The sequence below is a fragment of the Petromyzon marinus genome, chromosome 55, assembly GCF_048934315.1.
Source record: "Petromyzon marinus isolate PM22_M1 ecotype Great Lakes invasive population chromosome 55, UKy_Petmar_22M1.pri1.0, whole genome shotgun sequence".
Taxonomy (NCBI): Eukaryota; Metazoa; Chordata; class Hyperoartia; order Petromyzontiformes; family Petromyzontidae; genus Petromyzon; species Petromyzon marinus.
This window is the reverse complement of record NC_133721.1, coordinates 14,103,134-14,127,763: the sequence shown is the minus strand read 5'-3', so window position 1 is coordinate 14,127,763 and position 24,630 is coordinate 14,103,134. Positions and strand designations below refer to the sequence as shown.

The 24,630-nt window shown below is 49.0% G+C and overlaps 1 protein-coding gene across 1 annotated transcript; it reads left to right on the top strand.

The window, feature by feature from the left end:
- The first annotated feature begins 724 nt into the window (after positions 1-724).
- Positions 725-20,436, top strand: LOC116954531 (carbohydrate sulfotransferase 6-like). The gene is made up of 3 exons (XM_032975107.2): positions 725-1,168; positions 10,112-10,810; positions 15,170-20,436. Exons 1-3 carry the CDS (start codon positions 1,148-1,150, stop codon positions 15,794-15,796), a joined length of 1,347 nt encoding a protein of 448 aa, XP_032830998.1. The 5' UTR covers positions 725-1,147; the 3' UTR covers positions 15,797-20,436.
- Positions 20,437-24,630: the final 4,194 nt, after the last annotated feature.

Genomic DNA, 24,630 nt, shown 5'->3' with positions numbered 1-24,630 from the left:
ATCAGTGACAATTGCCGAACCAGTCATTTCTGCCGCTTTCATTCTCCCACTTTTATTTTAACAATGATTTCAACTTGCAATGCGTAGCCGCAGAGTACTTGTACTCTCGTATGTTGAACTTCTTTCGCACCGTGCGTAGCCAACCATGCACTTCGGAAGTACAGGGAAAGGACAACAAACTAAACACAAAAAAGCAGTTCTAAAGAAAGGAGTTTTCAATCTAGATTATTTAAAAATGTGTAGCTCCAGTGGCTTCTTAATCTCGTAAGGAAGAGCGTTCCAGACGGCCGCAGAAGCGCATTTGATAGCGCACAATGCAGTGACCGTCTTTGAATATCCTGTTATATATTTAGTCAATCTCGAACAGAGAGAGAGTACGACGTAGAGGTGCGAGGAGAAACCACAGACACGCAGGAAGGCAGCAGGGCGGTGGTGAGCTGGCGCAATAAACTGCCTAAGCTCTGCAGTCCTCTAAATATGGCTTTGTTTTCAGTCAATTAACACGTGGGAGGAAACCGGAGCGCCACGTGAAAACCCACACGTGTGAGTGAGGAGGCAACGCTTCATCCCAGACAGAGAGATTAGTCCGCATTTTGCTCGCCAGTGTAAACCCCACCATCATCGCCATCGTTCGCTGCTAACATCATAATCATCATCGCAATCACCTCCTGCTGCTCCTACTGCAGCTGCAAACATCGCCATAACCACCACTACCACCATTATTACCTCCTGATGCTGCTATTGCTGCTAACATCATCATCATCGCCACAAGCATCACCTCCTACCGCTCCTGCTGCAGTTGCAAACATCGCCATCATCACCATCATCAACCAGAGCTCAACTGACAGCTGTTTATGTGTGCAGTGAGAGCCAGAGGGGGGAGAGGAGTGTGAACGGGCGCGACCCCGGGCTGCAGTCCCCGTGCGTCACAAAGGCTGCCACGTGCGTGCTCTCTCGGCACCAGGTAAGGGAGGAACAGGCGGTGGAGGTGGTGGAGGAGGAGTCACTCCCCCCACCCCACAGTGGCTGCTGCGTCATACTCGTTAACCATTGACGCATTATTCCTCCACCCTCGTCCGTTCACCTCCAACAAAATCGCTCGTCTCTGTGCCACCGCTCGCAGAAAGCTGCGGCGTCCAGAGGGGGCATGGTGCAAAGAAACCACAAGGTAAGGAGGTGACGGGGAGACACGCATAACGACGTGAAGTAGCGACTGCCATTCACCTCCAAGTGGTGGTCACGCCACCACAGCGCTTGTGCCATGCTAGGTGCACCCCCCCCCCCCGTATCGGCTTTAAGACATTATCTGGTGCTGCTGCATTGCCACTGGTGCATAAGCGCAAGTGACTACACAACTCAAGGCTTTCGTCAATAACGCTGTAAGTTTAAAATGGAAAATATATAATTAGGTGAAATTTCATAGCACATAGGCCAGTCGGGAGGGAGAGTGGATTATAAGAGGTGGATACCTGCCTATGCCATGGAACCTAATGAGAATTGATGGCACCTTAACAAACTGTTGGGGCAAGTGCTGTTTAGCGTGTACCGGTGAAGGCTGATACGGCACACAAGTGGTTAGTGTGGCTAGCAACACGCTCGGCCACCTTTGTCTCCCCAGTGCAGATGTCTACTCACCGCACCAGGTGCCCATTTAAGTTTGAGTCGAGCTAGGGGAGGCCCAGGACCTGTTCAGATATTTGTCACTGATATTGGCCGTGAGCGGGAATCGAACTCGGGTTGTCAGGTTAGTCGTGGAGCGCGCTAACCACTGCACCACCTATCCCCGAACAAAGACATGCACACAGACACGCGATGCGGCTAGCGACGAGTGGGCATTGCTTTAAACCACTTCGCTCACATTGATGGGAAACCCGTGAGAGGGGAGGGTTCGTGCGGGCTACAATACGAATAGGAAGTCGCCCGACTGCGTAGGCGTCCGCGGTGGTGCTGCACTGCCCCCCCCCCCCCCCAAGTTGTTTCTGGTCGTACCGCACGTTTGTTGGGCGCCACGTGGTTAGGAGATGTTAACAACCTCACCTGAACTTGATGCCTGCTGTATATTCGGAGTTTGTGTTTCTCGCTCTCCTCGTGGTCGCGGATTTTTCTCCGAGTGCTCTGGGTTTTCGCCCCACATTTACAATCGACGTGTGTGCAGAGTCTTTGGCGGCAATATATTTCCACGTGATAAGCCACTTCGTTGAGCTATAATTTGTGGCCAGGTCGCTTGTGAAAAAAATCTACATAGCTCGGTGGGGCCTTACCTGGTAAATTTAAAAGTTTAGTTTTTATCGTTGTTCTGCACGATGTCTGACGTTTTGCCCCTCCTACCAGGGAGCTTCTTCAGGAACTGAATTGCTCCCCCAAACAACGCGCGGTGCTACCCTGCAACCACACAGGAAGGCTGTAAACAGGGTGGCCACAAAGGCGCCCCTTGCATGGAAAAAGATAACGTAGCTCTATTCGAACAGCGCTGTGTGTTGCCGTCCATTCTCAGCACACCGCTCGGTTCGTGGAATGGTGCTTGGCAGATCAGATCCTCTCCCGATCCATCGCCCACTCAACTCCTGATTCAAATAATTCCCGAATTGCGAGGAGAACAATATTTCATGCAAAGGGACTTTGCGGCCACCACGTGCAGCACAATCGCGAACACCTACACGGGGGAACATTTGTTTGCAGCTGGCGTCAATGTTTCTTTCTGCCTGACGAATTTCTCTCTGTTTACAGAAAGTTTTACAACCATGGCCTCAAAATGAAAAAAATACATAATAGGTGATGTCTCGGGCAATAGTCCTGCGTGTCACGTGCGAGATATGCGCTGCGGGATCACCGCACACTCTGGAGAAAAGCTGTTACCCGAAACGTAGCTTATTTACTTGTTCCTTTAAGGCCACACACAGCGCTATCGACGAATGTGTTGAGTTTCTTGTTGTTATTTGTGCTTTTACACCACTGCCTACGCAGCAGCAGCAGCAGCGGCGGCGGCATCACCGAGACAATTTGACTCATGTCGCCCACGGTGGAATCATCAAGCACCAAGAAATTCCATCTAGAGGCACCACCGTCTTGTGACGTGGCTACTTTATACATCGCGATTCGCACTGTGTGAGAAACACAGTTTGGCTGGCAGGAGGGAGGGACAGACGGTCACGTACAAAGGACGTGCGGCCTGTTAGTTATGTTGAAGTAAAAAAATGTAATTCTAAAAATGTCATATATAAAGCAATATAACATTACAAGATGGACATGGGCTAAATATGGGTTTCATTAAAATAACGGGGTTTTGATAAGAAACCAGATCGTTGAGGGCATGCTGCCCCATGAATTATCCCAGTATTTCCTGGCTCTAAATGCTAAAGACTCCCATTCACCCACGTTTAGATTTTCTGATTATTCCGTAATTGTTCCTGGGCTCTAAAGTAATTCTATTCGCATAGTTTTCATGGATAAACGCAGTCGTGGGGAAGTGGTCGCCGTGTGAGTGGATGAGTGAATATTAGTCATGTACCCTCATCCTCAGGAAGTCTAATACATTGCACTTGTGTTCCAATGTTTCAGCAAGAATGTCAAATGTAATAGTGCAGTTGGGAAGAGCAGTTCTTTGACTCTGGGCTATTGTGGTGATTAGGGATGACCCACTGCTGCTGCTGTGTATACTAATCATTCACTCTCACTGCTGACAGCATAATCTCCCTCTTGAAAGTCCAATCATTATTGAAATGGGTTTTCAACTTTTCAAAGACAGGAAGCGCGTCTGACGACAAAACTAACGACGCCAGTACGTTACGTTTGGGTGAGCGATCGGGAGTAGTCCGAATGGTCACTCAAATGGCCACTTGCCTTTTGTCGTCGAGTTAAAGTCTCGGACGTGTCCCTGGTCTCCGCAGAAAGAACCGCCACCTTTTATCAGCGTCGACACACGGCGAACCAAACAGGGGGCACGCTCACCCTGGCGCTCGTTAAACATTTCCAGAGTTTTACGGCATTCAGGAATTGGGTGTGGTGTGCGAACAGCATCCCCTGTTGAAATATCTCAACTGAATCTGGTCCTCCTCAGGCCGGCTTGGTCGGTGTGTAAACATCAACACTGAGAAGGCAAAGGCGGCTGGGCGTGGTGCTAGCCACCCACCCGCTCGTGTGCCGTGTTGGCATTCAAAGGTGCTGCTACTCGCTAACAGCACTTGGCCTGACAGTCTGTTGAAAGATATCTGTAACTTTCTGTTTTTATGCTAACCCTAAGGATGCAGACCTTGTAACAACTCTCACACTCAACACGTTCAGCAAGAATCACCCAAAGATGATGGCCCTTCATAGCACAAGAGCCAATGCCCAAAATGTCACGTATTATGTATATAGATTGTATCTATGAAAGGCTGCAGTGTTATTGACAAATGTTTTTTTATTGTTGTAGTGAGTGTTTGTGCACCGCTACCAATGCAGTAGCAGCAGCACCCAAATAATTTGTAAATGACTGCACTGCTACAGCGGTCTGGTGTTCTTGAGCCACACAAGTAGGGCTCCTGCGATGTTAAATCGACGATCCGCTCCCAGTGTTCACAGCGGTAAGACGATCATCCCGATATCACGCTTCCGTCAACTTTAACGATGCTCCGCAAGCTCATCGTCCCGTGTTTGTGATTTGGCGTACTTCCACTGCAGCTGAAGATAAACCTGAAGATTCACCAACTGGCGTTTATTCAACGTAAACCCGACGCGAGTGTTAATGTAAACAACTCTCACCACCGCGCTGTCAATCGCTCTCAGACACGTGTCACAAAATGTTTTTGCCTTTAATCGAAAAAAGAGAGAACATGTGTTTTTACTTTCACCCCGTGGTAGGATTGACGTTTCAGAAATATCTTGTTGGGAAATTTGTTTAAGAACAAAATTAAATGACCAATGATAATTACGATAGGACCATATTTAGCAAAACGTAGGATAGTATTATTGCTGTGGGTCTCTATACCGTACGATGTATCACAGTATCACCATATCACAAAGACAAAGATGACAAAGATCCCCCGTATAGACTTAACAGACTGTTAGGGCAAGTGTTGTTAGCGAGCACCTATGAAGGCCGGAACGGTACGCGAGGGGGTTGGTGGCCAGCACCACGCCCGACCGCCTTTGTCTCCCCAGTGGCGATGTTTACACACCGCACCAGTTACTCATTTGAGGCTGAGTCGACCTAGGGGAGGCCCAGGACCGGTTCAGATAATCATCACCGCTATTGGCCGTGAGCGGGAATCGAACCCGGGTCGTCAGGTTCATAGCGCAGCGCACTGACCGCTACACTACTGCTCCACCGCCGCTCACCGCTCCACCGCCGCTCACCGCTCCACCGTCGCTCCACCGCCGTTCCACCGCTGCTCACCGCTCCACCGCCGCTCCCCGCACACCATATCACAGCAACTCCACGCACAGGCAGTTGAGGATAGTCGCTCACAAAACATGACTAATCGACCCCTTTAAGCAATGACAAGATAAATTAAGCAGATCATTCACGAATCACATAGCTCATCGGCCCCATGGCCTTTTGGAAGCGCACGACTTGAGCACAATTGCTTTCACACAAGCAAACCACTGGACGGGTTTCAACATTCTGTGATTGACGGTGTTAAATGTCCAACATTCGTCACCTAGAACTAAGACTGTGGTTCAACTAACAAAACGCTGACTGTGTGACAAAACACGAGTAAAATCTGATGTGAAGTTGTAACATACTGTACACCATCATGAAATAAAAATAAAAACGGTGCAGCTGCATTCCCATACGATCCACCAACGCTCCACGCTCCACCTTGGCACGACAACAGACAAACGTACACGGACTCCTGACGTGTGCAGAGGCATTTAGCAAAATTTCAAATTCCTGCACGGGTAGCGCAGAATGTCACCCGAACCCAAAGTTGCCTTCGGCTGGGACGTGGGGAGTGCAGGAATGCAGACCACTCTGGTTTTCAACTTGCACCGTCAGCACATTGTCACACAGCACGTCACTTTGGGTCAGATTCGTGCGTGCGTGCGCGCGTAAATGTCTTCATATATTCTAAAACCTTTTACACGTGGCGTACCGAGGGAAAGAGAGAGCAGGGTCGACGATGTAATGCACGGAACAAAGACAAAGGGATGGAAAAGGGAGGAGCGAAGAGCAAAGAATGGGAATTGATAGAGAGGCCGCTGCACAGTCACGGGTGGCTCTTGGTATTGGTGCTTAGAGGAGCATTGCGCAATAGGGCAGCTGACGGAGCAAGATGAACAAGATGTTGGGGATGAGAGGGTGATGATGATGATGAGAGAAGAGGGAAAGAAATGGAGAGAGAAGGAGCATGCAGAAGTGAGCGGTACAGAGGAGCAGTGTCCGTTTCTCAGGGCGCAGGGAGAGGGGAGGGATTCAGAGTGGCTGTGGCCACAAAGAAGCCACGTGATGGACCTGTTCTGGTTTTTTCAGGACCATCCTATGGTTGATGTGGTAGCTGCAGTCCTGGGAAACCGATACGTTTTTCCGGGATGTAATAATAAAAACGAATGTAATTTCCCATCACATGACAGGTTAATAAAAAAAAACATATTTAATTAAAAAGACAACATATTTAAGATTGTATTGAATTTATTTAATAAAATTTTTATCCATATATAACATTTGATGTAAATGAACAGAATAGATTATTTATTCCCTTTTATTCCGTAATGCAAAACGAAAAAATGAAGACACAAACAGGGGCACACTTCACTTTTATTATTCTTGTAACAACTAATAAATTGTTACAATTTTAATAATAAGCCTTGCATGAAAATATCTTTAAAATTGCATGAAAATACACGTAGCCGACCCAGCGTTAAACACAGCACATACATTGTCAGGCGTTGGGCACAGATCACCAAAACTATATGTATAATAAAGTACTCAAGACAAGGCATCTACACGTGCTATTGTAAGATATGCTTACATCACAAGTGGCAACCTTAATTCCCGGCCACGTCTTACATTAGTGGCGATTATCTGAAATGGTCCCTGACCACCCATTAGATAAACTCAGCCTCAAATCAGTATTTGATGCGGTGTGTAAACGTAAACACAGAAGTAATGTTTTGTATTTTTATATTGCCCTGCACTTGCTTTCTCATACTACCACGAGCAAGAGAGCGAACTCTGCAAAGCTCCCCAGAAGTGTTTTGTCCCTACTCTTCCATGCTCGGGGGGAGTCACCACAACTTTGCCTCGCTACCTGAGACCCGACGACGACTTTGGTGCTGTACTCATTATTATTATTTTTAGCATTACCGCTGGGTGGACAGAGGTGTTGGGGCGGGGGGGGGGGGATTTAAGACATTTGCCCCATCGTTTGAACTGCCACACCAAAAGGTCAAATGGAACGTTGACCTCTGGATCAGAGAAGGCAAGTCATATCTGGCCGGACAGAGTGCTCGACTTGCAATCGTAAAACCGCGAGTACTAATCTCGGTTTAGATGCAGCTCATGGGGCTGCTATACCAGAGCCTATCCATCCATCGGGAGCCGGTTTATCAACAGTCACGAGTGGCCATTCTCAGCCTTGCCGTGAATTTGTGGAATTTCCACCACTGGCTCTAGGCCTCGGCAAGGTAATGTAAAAACAACGAGCCTACCTTTACCCTACTTTTTACCTTACCACAATACAATCACTTTACTCTACCTTTTACCCTTTAGCAGGTAAGATAAAAGGTAAAAAGCAAGGAGCCTACCTTTACCCTACCTTTTATCCTTACCCATACAAATTACCCGATTACAGGGTAATTACTGGGGTACTACTACACATGAAAAATATTTTATAACGGTAAATGCTAGGTAGAGCGCTTTATTCATATAGAATACTCTCGATTATTCCAGTTTTACACGCTTGTTGTTGTATCCTCAAATCTTGTAACTCAATTTTAACCCACTTCCCAATGTGGTATCGACTGCAAACTTGGTATACTTATGTCATACTGATGACAATACTATATTCTATAATAAAAAATATTTTTAAACATTCATTTTGATATGTTATGTTTCGGCATGGGTCTAATTGTCCACAGTCAACTGACGTTGGCTGTAATTGGCCACGGCCCCTTACGTTATGGCAAGCTTCGGGGCCACTTCCTGGAGTTGTGGAGTTCTGCCATTACTCGTACATTTTCATTAAAGCGTGTTTAAAAAAAAAATTGTAATATTATTAAATGGAAGCCACGGACTGCGCCACGGAGCTTTTAGCTGTAAACAAGGTACCATATTTACCGGGTAATACTTCACGCTACCTTTACCCTACCGGGTAATTCTTCCGAGCTACCTTAACCCTACTACCCTTTACCTTACCCCTTGGCATGTTGACACCTTTACCCTTTTACCCGGTAAAAAGGGTAAATGACCTTACCTTGCCGAGGCCTAACTTGCTGGCTCAGTCGGGGCTGCCGATAGAGTTGAGCACCACCGCAGGCTTTCGATCGGTGACACTTTGTTGCTTGCAGCTATAATTCTATTCCAGTTGCGTTGTCGGTGTCGCGTCACGAGATCAAAGTGCCCATTCGGATCTAAGAACGGCCCACAGAAGGCGATATCATAGAACTAATCCTTGGATTCCTTCGAGTGAAGTTTTCCATCCACACACTAGGGGGTGCACTTTCCCATGCACCACACTTATTGAGCAGTGGTTGTCACATGGGGTACCACGTGGCAATGTGCCAGGGGGTACGTGAGGTGATTTATGAAATTCTATCATACATAAGTCATTGGTGAATAATCATGTTGCATGAATCTTCCAATATAAAATAAACTACGCACAACTCTCCTCCCAACTCTCGTCCCCCGCCCACGCACTTTGGAAACCCTTATATAAGCAGTTGCATTTGGAGGCTTGCCCTCTCTTTTCTCTCTCGTAGGTTTTTTGCTTTTATTATTGTCAATTTATTATTTTACATTTTATTTTATTTTTACGTGACTTTACCGAAAGAACCAATAATATGAATTCCTGCAGTCACGAAAGTTTTAAGTCAAAATATATATGATACAATTGTAATCCATATGGTAACCTACAACGATACCTTTCTAAACTCATTGACCATAAACAATGTGGGTTACAAGAGTAACGAGCGAGCGGGAACAAATTACGTCACGCACGCAGAGCGTCCGGTAATTTTTTCATTCGGTTGCAGTTACTAGCCAGTTAGGATACCTCACAAAGTAAACAATCAGTAAAAATATTCACGTTCATTATTTATACATTTATTTCTCAGAACCGTGTTGGGTCAGGCAATGGGATTGCTCGGTTGAAACAAAATTCCACAAGTGGGGTACAGTAGTCGCCAAACAAAGTTGAGAACCGCTGCTGTAGAGAAGTGTTTGTCACGTGGCAATCAAAGCGACTATTTCATTCACAGATGTGATGCAATTCAAACAAAATAAGTTAAAAGCCACCATTGCGCTTCTATAGCTCTCCACACGTGAACTAAATTCACCTCCTGAAGAAGGTCCCATGCAGTACACGGTGCGAAACGTCGGACAACGTTCCGAAGCGTTAAAACCCAACACACGTCGGAAAGCTCGGCTCGCCGTGCTTGAACCCGGAGTCAAACCCAGCGGGTCGGCAGCGCTCTCTCGGTGTCTCTCAATAATTTAGTACATTTGGTATGTTTGCCATTCTTACAGCGCAAGGTGATCACGAAGGCTGCGTTTCACAGACACAGTTGGCAGTGGTTGCACCCTCTGGGGGGGGTTGGGGGGCTGGCGGTGGTGGCGATGCTGCTATGCGTATTCCCAATTGAGTCATTTGCAGTGTAGTATTTAAAGTTCGTCAAAGTTGGACAGTGACGCCGGCAAACAAATGGCCTGCACTTTTCGAACGACGTCTCGGGTACTTGAAGGGATCTTTAACGTCCGCTGTAGAGCAGACGGCGCGTATTATTTTACGCTTAATACGCCTGCAGTAATAACCAGGGCGGCCTGCCACATTCGAACTGCGAACTTCTGCAACAAGCAGCGGAAGTGTTACCTGAACTAACTAACCCTGAATCACCCGGTCACCTCAACTGTTTTGTCTCTTGAAGACAACGGCTCATGCATTATTATTATTATTATTATTTTTGTCCATTGCAGATCTCTTCGCGGCTTCCCACGATGGTGTGTGGACGCAGAGGCATCAACATCCCCACAGTCATGGTGGTGCTGGGGGCGCTGACCTTCGCCTGGTTCATCTTCACCGACAATGCGCCCTTAAGCTTCTCCAACACCTCCAGCCTCAAGATCAAACTCAAGCGGCTGCAGCAGCAGCCGGGCGACGGCACGCAGCCTTCGTCCGCGGACGGAGCCGCCGCTGAGGCCGCCGTGCCTCTGGAAAGCACGCCGGCCGAGATGGCCGCGGACGGCCAGTTGCTCCGGGCTCGCACGCACACCCTCATCATGTCCACCTGGCGGTCCGGCTCCAGCTTCGTCGGCCAGATGTTCAGCCAACACCCCGACATATTCTACCTCTTCGAGCCGGCGTGGCACGTCTGGTCGGGCCTCATGGCCTCTAACGCTAGGGTGCTGCAACCGGCGTGCCGCGACATGCTCGCTCAGCTGTTCCGCTGCGACGCGTCGGTCTTCGACTACTACGTGCCGCGCGCGGGCAACCGCGACCTCTCGTCGCTGTTCATGCACGCGACGAGCCGGGCGCTGTGCACGCCGCCCGCGTGCGACGCGTACACGCCGGCGGAGATTAGCGAGGAGAAGGCCTGCGCCACGGCGTGCAAGCACGAGAGCTTCGACCGCATCGGGGAGACGTGCGCGCAGTACAAGCACGTGGTCATCAAGGAGGTGAGCGGGCGGCCCCGGGGGCGCGCGAGCGACTGACAAAACTCAAACATCGTTACGCCGATCGACGAATCCTTTGTTGTCCTTCAACCCCGCACCTCCCATTAGCACGACTGGCTATGTACGGTGCAGAAGAAGTTCAACGTACGTACGTACATGCAATCGCCGCCGTTGTGGAGGGAGAAATGCGGGACGAAATGAATGCGTCAAGGTGCACGTGTCTGTCCCTCCTCATTGTTTTCTTTACACAACCCGCTGGCCACAACGGCCTTCTGGGAGTGCATACTTTCAGCAATGAACTCTGGGTCGGTTTCGACATTTGGTGTCTCGTCAGCGGAAGGCAGGCTGGCCTGAACCAATGCTGCAATGGTTCAAGCAAGTCTTGACTCGACTGACCAACCGCCGAATGTTGAAACCGATGCAAAGTTTTGATGTTGTTGAAACGGACGCTGCTGGAATTGTGCCCTCCCAGAAATCCGCGTGGCTCATGTGCAGGGACAGATGTGTAAAGGTTTGGCGTATTTATTTGTCGAGTAAAATAGAATTGATTCGTACGTCCGTGACGCGTTCATCAATTTGAGACTCACTGTAGCGGCGACGCAAGTAACACGCTTACTAGTCCGACGATCGGGCGTACATCCCTACGACAGGTATTTAAAAATCCTGTTTGGCCCTTGCCAAGGAAAATGTTCCTCACCCTTGCGCGTGTGTTTGTGCTGCAATTGTTGGGCCTGATGCAGGCCAGCCTGAAGGCACCCATAGTGTTCCTGCCATGCGTCGTGGGAGTCCTTTGCAGATGAGAGGACGCGGGGTTCATCGTGTGCAGTGGTTACGAACCCGGTGAACCCGAGTTCAATTCCCGCTTATGGCCAACGCCAATTACGATTATCTGAACCAGTCCTGGGCCTCCCCTAGGTCGACTCAGCCTCAAATTAGTACCTGGTGTGATTTGTAAGCAATGCCACCCACATCAAAGGTGACATTTCGGGCAATGGGCATTGTTGAAGCGCCACGGTGGTGAGATGTTAACTACCCTGCCTGGTATACAGCAGCTCGTGGGTTCGATCCTGACCCGGATGCCTGCTGTATATTTAGAGTTTGAATGTCTCTCTCCCCATGGTCGCATGGATCTTTCTCCGGGTCCTCCGGTTTATCTCTCCACATTTAGAATCAACGTGCATTCAGAGTCTTTGGCTGCTATAATTTCCACGTGATAAGCCACTTCTTCTGAGCTATCATTTGTGGCCAGGTTGATTGTGAAAAAGAGCTATATAGCTCAGGGAATGTTTGTCTTTGTGAATGGCTCTTTGTAACGGAAATCCTTTGACAAAAGGTGTCTTTTTTCACGCACGCGTTTCGAGGAAGCAAGCGGGGCATTTTTATTTGCACAATAGCAGTGCTTTTGATTTTGTCGTCAAATATTTCGCCCGGATAATAATTCCTTGAGATGAGATTGAACACCTTGTTTGCATGGTTGACCAGGCTGCCAAGTAACGAGTATGTATCATATTGACACATACACAAACATGAAAAAAATATTTAAAACGTACAGAGTATGTATTTGTACAAAGCCACAAAAAACATTTAGATACTTTTCCATAGCTGTCAACCCATACGGTTTACCCGCATTCGTATACAGGGAAATAGAGTTTTCAGGTCGATACGGCGTACTGCCGTTTCAATATGGGCAAAAAAGTATATTCGTTCGTGTTTCTCTCTTGTGATGGACCTTTGTAGGATGAACGGGGTGACCAATAAGGTCTGAATTGGTCTGTGATAAGGTAGGCTCTGATAAGGGGCTGACAAGTCCGCGTTTGTTTGGGGCGGTGGCATTGCGTAGCGGGAGCGCGTCCGCCACTCGCTGCAGAGGTTCACAGTTCGGATCCCACAGCCGCCCCCCAGTCAATACTGCGGTGATGTAATAGTCTTCAAAATACCACGTGCTTACCACGTGCATACCACGTGCATACCACGTGCGCCGTCTGCCTCAGCGTGGATGTAAAGAAAGCCGTGACGCGGTTCGCAGGAGTGAGCAAATCGTGGGCTGGGGTCACGGCTCGCATTGTACCAAATTTGAAATAGTACACCCCAAATCACTGAATTGGGTTAATACACAGCAAATCACTGCCCTCCCCGCCACTCTTCCATCGCCTCCTGAAAGAGAAGTCTTGAGACTACGTGAGGTTTTCCTGGGTAAACAAACTTAGTAGTAATAATAGTAAAGTATCCATGGTGAGACTACCATCGTCTGCTGAGGTCTTCCCGTCTGGTTATACAGTTAGACTTGAAACAGGATCAAAAGTACGCGACGATGAGTGCGACCATAACATGCAGAAATCTAAATTATAAAATGCAGGGTTCAATGTTGAGGGAGAGAGCCACGCTCAGTGACACGCACACACACAAACACGAACTCTCCTCCAATAACGAACATGCAGTTAAACTCCACAGGAGCAACACGCTGATACTGTGATGAAGCAAGCATTCAGTTTATGACTGTGCAAAGTACTATGTGGGTAATCATTCCTTCTCCCTGTGATGCACTGTCAGTAAATCCTATTCAAGATTTGGGGTGATATTATCTCAATTGAAGAACTTCTTGTTTTTCATTTTGTGTACTGTCTCGTCCATGAGTGTGTGATCTACAAGACCCTTGTCATTACATTCAAATCCACCCATGGCCTTGCCAGTCTTCTCCGCCTCCTACCTCCTCCTCCACCACCTCCTCCTGCACCTCCTCCATCTCCTCTGCCTCCTTAGTGGCGTCACGGTGGTGAAATGTTAACTACCTCGTCTCGTATAGAGGAGGTCGGGGGTTCGATCTCAACCCTGGCGCCTGCCGTATATTTGGAGTTTGCGTGTTCTCCCCGTGGTCGCGTGGGTTTTTCTTCAGGTCCTCCGGTTTTCCCCTCCACATTTAGAATCATGCGTTTAGAGTATTTGTCTGCTATAAATTTCCACGTGATGAGACGCCACTTTGTTGAGCTATCAATTGTGGCCACGTTGCTTCTGAAAAAGATGATAATTACTCATTTGGCCTTACCTGGTATTTAAAAAAGAAAGTAGTTTCTCTTCCCTCACCCACTCCTCCCCCACTCTCTCACTTGTCCTGCTCCTCCTCCACCTCTGCAACCAAATCCACCCCGACCCACGTCCCAGCCCGCTCCCTCTGCTCCGTGGACCCTCGCCTCCTCCTGGGGTCACTTTGTTAGCCTATGGGTGTCGTCTATGTTTGAATCTGTGGGTCTCTGTGTTAGTCTGTGGGTGTCTGTGTGAGAATGGGTGTCTGTGTGAGTTTGAGTCTCTACGTTACTCTATGGGTCTCTATGATAGTGTGTCAGTCTTTATGTTAGTCTTTGGGTCTCTATGCGAGTATTTCAGTCTATGTGTTTCAATGGATCTCTTTATGTTGGCCTATGGTCTCCATGTAAATCTATGGGTCTCCATATGAGTCTGTGCATCTCCATGTGAGTCTATGGGTCTCTATATGAGTCAGTGGGTCTCAATGTGAGTCTACGGGCCTCAATGCAAGTCTTTGGGTCTGTATGTTGGTGGTTGCTCTTTTAGCGAGTACGCTGTATGTTGGTGGCTGCTCTTTAAGCGAGTACGCCATCCCCCGCTCTGGAACTCACTCCCCAGGCATCTCCGCCACCTGCTTCCACCAGGAGGCAGGTGGCTGATGAGGATCGCCTCGTGGATTCCAATCGAGTCATTCAGATTTTGCAAAAATTGGACAACACCGCCGGCACACGATGGACGCCTACTCCTTGCGTTTGACGTCAGGAGATCTTTAAACAAATCCCTTCCTTATTTTCCGTGTGCCCAAATCAATCTGGCGAAAATCCCCAATCCAAGCATGAATGTGAACATGGCTCACATCAACGACAGCGACAATGTTTGTGTCGTGTGTCGCAATGGAGTTCGGATCACCTCCTGGTTAAATAGAGGATACCGCTTGCATTTGACATGTTCCCATTTTACACTGGAGTACTATAGTGACTCGATATCTGTTTCATGTTAACGCATCCTGCAGCTTAGCTTTTGTAATATGTGCTCTGTTCAACCTGGAGGTCATCTGCATGAGCCGATTTGCGCTTCGGGGAGTTATATTAGCGATATTTTAAATTGCTCGTAATGTGTGACACCGTTTTGTTTAGTTCTACGTTCTTGATTTTCAAGCGTTTCGCTTTGGTCACGTTGGTGACCTGGGTCACCGCCCCTGCAAAATGGGCTCATCCTGCATATATATATATATTTTTTTCACGTGATTTTCTTACCTTCCCTATACTTTGCACTATTATCGTTGCTTTCGTACTGTCTGTCGTCGTCACGCGACTGACCCCGACCGACCGTCTGCCGCAGGTGCGCTTCTTCGACCTCAACGTCCTCAAGCCGCTCATGGTCGACCCGTCGCTCAACCTCAAGATCATCAACCTGATCCGCGACCCACGCGCCGTTGCGCTCTCTAGGGACAACGCGCCGCGCGGCCTCAAGCGGGACAACGGCATCGTGTTGGAGCGCGGCGGGCAGCTCATCCTCGACGTCAACTACACGGCGCTCAAGACCATCTGCGACAGCCAGGCGGACATGGGCGAGGCGGCGCTCGTGGGCAAGCAGCCGTACTGGCTGCGAGGGCGTTACCGCCTGGTGCGCTTCGAGGACCTGGTGAAGGAGCCACGGCAGACGGTGCTGGACCTGCAGGCGTTCGCCGGCGTGCCGCGCAACGACCGCATCGCCTCCTGGGTGCACAACCTGACGCACGGCTCTAAGTCGTCGGGCGACGTATTCTACGTGGTGCCCAAGGACGCCGTGAAGGTGGCGCAGAAGTGGCGGCTGGAGCTCACCTTCGCCAAGGTCCTGCAGGTGCAGAAGGCGTGCGAGAGGATGATGAAGATCTTTGGCTACAGGTTCATACGGACGCTCGGCGAACTCAAGAGCATGGACGTGAACCTGATCGACGACCTGAAGTTCAGCGTCTTCGGAAACTGAGTGAGCGCGCTGCGTGCGTGCCGCCCGGGCCCCGGGGTGGGGGGGTGGGGGGGTCACCGCTTTGGCCGGCGCAGAGAGCGGCGAACATTTTGCCGATTTCGCGTTTTTTGTGTCGCGTCGCGGTCGCGGGTGGAGTTGGATCGCAGTTTTTAGCGGCCTGTGCAATGCGCTTCCTCGCGGCGGTTTTGCCGAAGGGAGGATTCTTTCTGCTCAGAGTGGGGGGAGGATTCTACAGTGATTATATCTGTGCATTGTTCTGTTGAACCTTGGGGATGCTGGCAAGATGTAATGGTTAGCACACTGTACTTGCAATGCAGGGGTCGCCTTACACGGCGCGGCAGCTGAAACAATGGGGCAAGTTCCAGAAATGCCAACACCACCTCTGTCCACCGTGCAGCCTAAAGCGGGTAACACAAAACAATCGGTGGATGGGCAAGTGGCGTGTGGTGGGGTAAAGTGTGGGTACCTCCCACCTCGTCCCAACATGTCTGGCCGGCGGGGAATGAAAGGCAAACGACCCTCGAGAGTTTTGCTCAAGTGGAGGCCCTTTTGCCAGCGGTGGCATGCGTAAGACATTTTCAAGGCTGCACCTTTATTGGTTTCATTTTAGTCATCGTCGCCGTCAAAGTGTTGCTTGTTGGTGACGTCCGGATCACAGCGGGGGGAACGCTGTCAGCAGAGTTACTGCGATGTATTGTTGCTGTTGACGTGACGTTACGATATCAAACGTCACAAGACGACGATTGTCACGATATCAGCTTCCACCTTAACCCCGTAGCTGGTACTCCCGGTACAACTCGCGACAAGTTCTCTGACGCCGTGGTGCGCGTTGGGCAACACGCGGTCACACGCCCCGCCACGAGACTTCAGATCGTGGCTGCTTCACGACATCTACCGACTCATTGCGCAAACACAGCCAGCTGCGTGTACGTACTGCGTGTACGTACGTACTGCGTGTACGTACGTACTGCGTGTACGTACGTACTGCGTGTACGTACGTACTGCGTGTACGCTGAACTTCTCATTCGCACCGTGCTTAGCCAACCTTACTAATCGGAGGTGCGAGTGAATCGATCGGACGGGACAACGGAGAGGGAGACGTCGCAGATCCATCGAGAATACTTTTTAATTTAGGAGAAACGTTTTTAGAGCTCTCTTATTATTTTTTCCTAAAATGTTGTGAAGTTTACCATCTTGTTTGAAATGCTTTGCTCAAGGAGTTGAACGTGAGAATGTTTTTTTTTTACAAGCAACGACGTTTACACGATACTTGCAGAATAACGGACGATGCTGGGATTTTCTTGGACCTTGAATTGTACAATATGCGTCGCAGTATTGCCGTATCGTGGCGGCAATACTGGTTTATGGCAATCAGATTATTTTCTTGAAATGGGTGCTAGGGAACAACTCTGGAAGCCCAGGAAAATTGTCCAGAATTGTGAAAGTATACCGAATGAAAATGCATTTTGTTTAATGTTGGTAAGAAATAATAGTACATTCTGCACACTTGCCTGTAAAAACCTCCGCATCGGAGGTTTGTCCATAATAGAGGTTTTTTTGGGTTAAATCGCTCTATTTTTGGGTTAGATCCCTCTCAAAAAGAAAACCTCTGATGGATATTGGTCACGAAAGCGTGTAAGCTACGCTGAAGCTCATTGGTGTTGTGGACTCGTGAAAAGCGGACCAACAGGGTTCATTGGCAACGTTAATTTGGCTGTTGCCAGAGTATTTGGCTGTTGCTATAAATTCCCAAGTGATAAGCCACTTAGTGAAGCTATCAATTGTGGCCAGAGAAAATGCATTGAATGAGTTTTCTTATGATTATTATTCTGAGGCTCTGTTATAAAAAGTTTGTAATGTCTAGACCGTGCTCCCTCTCCCTTGTATCAGCAATGATCTCCCAATAACGGCGCAGGACTTTGGATGTGCCGCTCACGGAGCTAATTCCACCTTTGTGAGGTCCATGCCTCCCAAAAAACACAGTTGTATGTGAATGGGCGAAACTGCATGCTCGATGTAGTTCGTTGTGGATTTTGTGGTTAATATGCAATGGTCTCTTGTAGAATAGACACTCTTTCACCTTTCTCAGGATGCATGCCATATTGTAATGGTTGGCACGCTGAGCTTGCAATTTTCTGAGATCTCCTCTTCCCCCCAGTTAGTCGATCGGTGGGTCGCGTGAGGTGGATGGGGTAAGTTGTGGGTACCCCCACCTCTTCCAGTGCAAGCTGCTCAGCGTGGCAGTGTAGCCCAAATTATCATCCAGTGGAGGCCCTGCCAACAGCAACGAAGCAAGCAATTGCAGGGCCGCACCTTTACCGCATTTTACAAGGGTTATATCGAAATGAAAACCTCTTTAAGATTACTCTCGCTCGGTTAGAACTCGTGGATTAAGTTAAATATTTCCTTCGTGTTTTAGATGGAGAAGTGTGTTTAGGTAGGTTATTTAAAACTAGTGGGAATCTAATAAAATAATAAAATATATATAAAACAATAATATATAAAACAATCAAAATTCTCACGACGTGAGAATTTTTATTGTTTTATATATATTTTATTATTTTATTGTTTCCCTTCAACGTGACTTTACCGATAGTGGGAATCCGTTGAATTGGATGTGAATGCATGCCCGTGTGCGTGCGTGTGTGCGCGCGCGAATTTGAGCGTGTGGGGAGTGGTGATGCAATGATCGGTGCGCCGGGCTATTGATGTTATACCCGGCTTCAGTCGAGCAGCAAGGTGGTGCAGTGGTAGAATTATGCCTGGAAGCAACTCCAGCCTGGTGGGGACTTTCTCCGTGCACTTCGGGGTTCTCCGGTTTCCTCTTACAATGCAATCCAGTATTGGCACAAACCCATTGCTAAAGAAATTGTCCTGTAAATGAACTCAGTTAGGATGAGACCACGTGGCAACATCGCCCCCCCCCCACCCCCCACTAATGTGAGAAACTTGGCAACTACCCTGCTCAAAAAGAGTCTTGAGACCCAGTGAGGCTTTCCTGGGTAAACAAGCGGAGTGCTAATAATACATCATACAAATTATACAAAACAGTACCAGGCGCTCCTCTGAAAATACCGCAAACTTCTTTGCCCTCAGAAGGTCTCGTCACGGTGGCTGGGAGATGTTTACTACCTCGCCTGCTATACAGGAGCTCGTGGGTTCAATCCCGACCTTGACGCCTGCTGCTGCTGTATATATTCGGAGTTTGCGGTGTCTCTCTTCTCCCCGTGGTTGCGTGAATTTTTTCCCTCCGGTTCCTCCGGTTTTTCCCCGCCACATTTAGAAACATGCGTTTAGAATAGTTCGCTGCTAAACATTTCCACGAAATAAGCCACTTTGTTGAGCTGTCATCATCTTTGGCCGGGCAGCTTCTGAAAAAAAACCTGCAGAGCTCAGTGGGCCTTAACTTGAAAAGAGCTAAATACATAGTCGGCATGCTTCGTGCAGCGGTGATATAATTGGCATCCCGCTGTGGTTGGAGGCACAGGTGCCTGGGTGTGTGCATTGGTGACCCCCCAACATCCACCGCCCACACAGGGCAAGGTGGCCCCTGAAATCCAGAGGTCAGAACGCTGCAGCTGTCGCCAGCGATACCCCGGGACTTGAATCCCGGTTTCAGACACCGGTGATTAAAACGCGCTTCTCAGGATGTAGCGAGTTCTCGGCCTGTCTCAGCCTGGTCACTAATAACTGCACACACACACACAAACCCCATCGCATGAAGTTTGATTGTGTGCCTTATTACATCTGTGATTACATCTGTGATGATATATTTTTTTAACCGTCATGCTACGAAACTTTCTCGCCCGTTGAAGGGCGGGTAGGGGAAAAACTCTGCCCTCCGCCGTATGTAGAAGGGGTTTACAAGATGTATTGGGTGACCTCACTGCTCTGTGAGATTGCCCAGTGTACTGTTCGTGTCGTGCCCGTGATGCTATTACAGTGATACCCCAACGTACGTTCCTCGCTTTTACGGCGTTTCGCTAATAACGTCGTCACGTGACTATTCAAGGCCGCTACTACCTGACGATTTTCGTCGACTCAACCCCCAAACGCTTGCGTCGCTGACAGCGTCGTCCGTCCTTTCTCGTTCTCCGCCACCTCTCAGCCTTCGCCTCCACCACCACCTACAACAACTACGACATCGCTTTCATTGATGTCGTTTCGATTTTCGTCGTCGCACCTTTCAGAAAGGCATCCCCGACGTGAGTCGCCGGGGTATCGCTGTCGCACAGTAGGGGCACGATTTGGAGGCGGTGTGAATACAAAATCACTGACACGGGGTAGGTTATTAGAGGATACGGGTCGGTGTTTTTCCTGCTTTTTTTAAATAAGAATTCAACATCACGAACATGAAACTGTCGTTTATTTAATATTATATGGTTTAGTGTGTGTGAGTGTCAGCTTCAACAGTGGCTAAAACTCAAGGTAGCAAAATTACTAAACATTTAAACGATGGGTTATTATTCTGTGGGCACGATTCCATCGTTCGGTCTAATTTTGACGATAAAATAACATGTCTAGCCTAATGTTTTTTTCAGCCAGAAGGAATTCCACTCATATCGACCTGTGGCTGCCCTACAATGTTTGTGACTTTTCTTTTGAGTTTTAAAATAAATAAATAAATAAAAAGAGCCTGCCACGTTCTTGTCATGTTGGTTACTTGAATGGCGTGGTCTCGGTGTTCAGTACATCAGCGAAACAAACCATGCGAGCGTGCGTACACACACAAAATAATATAATTCGTAACGATTTCAACTTGTGTCAGGTGCGGGCCACACAGTATTCGCTCGCTCTCGGAAGACGGAGAGGATGAATCGTGCGCGCAGAACCACACACAGGAAAGGCAGCAACCAAGCTGTGAGTCGGTGCCAAATTTCCCCCTCCAAGCTCTGCGGTCCTTTATAACGAAGTTGTTATCGGCCAATTAATGAGCATTTACACGTGGGAGGAGACCGGAGAAACCGACCACACGTTCGAGGGGGGTGCCACACTGAATCCCAAATAGGTGAACAGCTGGAGTCCACAATTGCCTGTTCAGCCTCCTCCTGGCAAGCCAGGGTATAGCTCCTCAGTCAGAATCTTTGTTTAGACTACAGGAGCAGGAATCCGATGAGCTATGAAGCTCTTACTCGCAGATGTCCAGTAGCGGTGGGTCAGAAAGTTACAATAATAAACTACAAAAACACGACACGAGTGAAAAATAGAGAAAAAGTTAAGCACGTCACGAAATATAAAATGTATGTAAGTCTGAGAGTGACCTGCCACACACTGCGTGTGAGAGTGACGCGAATTCAACCATCACGTGGGCACATGTGGCTGTATCCAGCACCAAGCTTCTGCTTCAGGATATTTTTTTAAAGGAAGATTTACGATCTTAAGGGAGGAAAGAAAATTGTTCCGTAACGTTGGTGCTGTGACGGCAAAGGCTGTGTCGCCTCTTCCAGTTCTTGATCGAATGCAGTGGTTCTCACCTTCACTGCAGCCTAGCCTGGTTGTCAATCGTTACAACAATTACAATGTTAATAACTACGCAGAAGTGTGATGAAACAAAGTCGTTGACGGCAACAAATAACAACATGAAGCGTCTCAGGCAATCGCAGCGCTTCTGCAATGTGTAAAGACATACACATTCTCCTGCTGAGGGAGCTGGTAGGAACGTTGGGTTGCTCGGTTAATGGCCAGGGTCAACGGCGGCACCACCACGTGGTGTATTCCGCAAATATGCCCGACTGTGAGGGCGGGCACAAGCCGGCGTGAGTAGGTTAAACGTTGAGTTTTATAAGGGAACCACGGGGTGACCAGCCCCTCCCCACCCAGCCCCACCCCTCCCACCCCCCACCCAGCCCCTCTCCACCCTCCCCACCCAGCCCCTCCCCACCCTCCCCTCTCCACCCTCCCCACCCAGCTCCTCCCCACCCAGCCCCACCCAGTCCCATTTTTGGATGCACGACGGACGGACACAATAATCCCCTGTGGGCTGCTGGTGTAACCAGGAGGTTCCTACCAGTAAGCTCACCTGTGTAGCCTTCACAGACTTGGAACAAGTGCTGGTAGCGAGCAGCACCTGTGAAGGCCGGCACGGTACGCGAGGGGGTGGGTGGCCAGCACCACGCCCGGTCGCCTTTGTCTCCCCAGTGGCGATGTTTACACATTGCATCAGGTCGTAATTTGTGGCTGAGTCGACCTAGGGGAGACCCAGTACCGGTTCAGATAATCGTCACTGGTGTTGGCCGTGAGTGGGAATCGAACTCGGGTCTTGCAATGTGTGGTCCTCTACGTTCAACGATCCGTATCGGTCCCTGACCCCAGACCGGGTGACCTCACACGTGTCGGGACCCACTGAGGTGGCATGACTTTACAGTGAGTCACGTGATGACCATTTGAAACGAGCGGTAGTTGTGGAGTCATCGACGCGTTATTAGCCGTGTGGATTCATCGGTTTCGCTAACTCAGGTGTCAGCAGTGCCGGATTAAGCTCGTGCCGGGCCTGTAGCGTACGTTTTAAAGGGGCCCTAATTTATTTTTTAACACAAATATATATAAAATGTTACTTGCATAGTAACGCAATTGTATTTTTGATTTGCTATACAATCAGATAATACGACAATTCGCTAACCTTAAACACCGAGTCGATCATAAAAGTTGAAGGCAGTATAGTACTATCGTAACAGTCGTGGCAGCGTCTCTTGTTTGGCCTTTGTATCTCCGCCTCGACTCAAATCAAATGGGGTGGGGTTTTTTTTTAAGTCTAATTTACGGTTGTTTAGATTCAGCCCAAACTCGTCTACCTCCTGAAATGGAGGTTTAATGTTCAGAGGCCAACGCCAGGATTTCCTGCTCAATTAAACAGCGGAGGCATCGGTGTTGATCTCCTGTTCATATTGCCCGAGCCAGTGCTGGTAATTCCACATTCCTGTGCTCTGGGCGAGTCTCACACAACCACACGGTCGAGACTTCCCTACAATGTGACAGCCATCTCATCTCACACCCCAAACCGATTAATTGCTGAGTCAACCCCCAACCAGAATTTGAAACCCGCGACCATTATTTCATCAGCACCAAAACCACTACCACCACCACCCACATCATCATCATTGTCATCTTAACTGTCATCACTACCTTGATCGTCAGCATTCCAGTGTAGGCAAGCTGGAGCAGTCAGGGTGATTTATGATCCAGCACTCGCTCACTGGTTCAGGTCAGGCCCACCGAGCTATGGAACTATTTTTTCAGAAGCGACTTGGCTACCACAAACGATAGCCCAACGAAGTGGCTTATCACGTGGACATGTATCGATAGCCCAACGGAGTGGCTTATCACGTGGACATGTATCGATAGCCCAATGAAGTGGCCTATCACGTGGACATGTATCGCAGCCAAGTACTCTAAACGTGTGGTGATGTTTATTTAAATGTGGAGGGAAAAACCGGAGGACCCGGAAAAAAATCCACACGACCACGGGGAGAGAGACACGCAAACTCCAAATATACAGCAGGCGTCAGGGTCGGGATCGACCCACGACACCCTGCATACCAGGCGAAGTAGTTAACATATCCTAGCCACCGTGGCGTCCTATTGGCTGGTAAGGAGGGTGAGTGAGTGGAGTGGGTGGGTGAGTGAGTGAGTGGAGTGAGTGAGTGGGTGAGAGCGTGAGTGCAGTGAGTGAGTGGGTGGAGTGAGTGAGTGAGTGGGTGAGTGAGAGTGAGTGAGAGTGAGTGAGGGTAGGTGGGTGAATGAGTAGGTAGGTGAGTGAGTGAGTGGGTGAGTGAGTGGGTAAGTGAGTAAATGAGTGGGTGAGTGAGTGAGTGGGTGAGTGAGTGAGTGGGTGAGTGAGTGAGTGGGTGAGTGAGTGAGTGGATGAGTGAATGAGTAGGTAGGTGAGTGAGTGAGTGGGTGAGTGAGTGGGTAAGTGAGTAAATGAGTGGGTGAGTGAGTGAGTGGGTGAGTGAGTGAGTGGGTGAGTGAGTGGGTGAGTGAGTGAGTGGGTGAGTGAGTGAGTGGGTGAGTGAGTGAGTGGGTGAGTGAGTGGGTGAGTGAGTGAGTGGGTGAGAGCCGTGACGAGATTGGCGACGGAGCGGCGGTCGCGAGGAGGGACGGACACTGTGGAGACGGAGCGACGATGTCGGCGAGAGTGCAGGAGTGGAGGTGGATTGTGGCACTGCGGGACTGAGAGAGATGGGTGACCTACCATGGGGAGGCCTTGTATGGATGGATGTACGCTAAAACTTTTTTCGCACCGTACATTGCCGATCGTTCAAATCGAAGGCGCTGGGGAAGGACATTAAGTTAAACACAAAAAGCAGCTCTAAAGAAATTAGTTTTCAATTTACACTTAGAAGTGCAAAGCAGTGGATCAAGGTTAACAAAGGATGATGATGACGATGCATTTATGACTGTACGTGCATGTAGCAGGACACACATACACGCAGTGTGTAGCAAGTCACACACACGCAATGTTTAGCAAGTCACACACACGCAGTGTGTAGGAAGACACACACACACGCAGTGTGTAGCAGGTGACACACACACGCAGTGTGCAGCAAGTCACACACACGTAGTGTGTAGCAGGACAGACACACACGCAGTGTGTAGCAGGACACACACACGCAGTGTGTAGCAGGTGACACACACACGCAGGGTGCAACAGGACACACACACGCAGTGTGTAGCAAGTCACACACACGCAGTGTGTAGCAGGTCACACACACTCAGTGTGTAGCAAGTCACACACACACACGCAGTGTGTAGCAGGTCACACACACGCAGTGTGTAGCAAGTCACACACACGCAGTGTGTAGCAGGTCACACACACTCAGTGTGTAGCAAGTCAC

What these genes read in the sequence shown, in the direction of transcription:
- LOC116954531 (XM_032975107.2), top strand. Translation starts at nt 1,148, where the DNA reads ATGGTGCAAAGAAACCACAAG. An exon ending in TGGTGCAAAGAAACCACAAG is followed by an intron (nt 1,169 to 10,111) that starts GTAAGGAGGTGA and finishes TGTCCATTGCAG; the next exon opens with ATCTCTTCGCGGCTTCCCAC. An exon ending in AGCACGTGGTCATCAAGGAG is followed by an intron (nt 10,811 to 15,169) that starts GTGAGCGGGCGG and finishes CGTCTGCCGCAG; the next exon opens with GTGCGCTTCTTCGACCTCAA.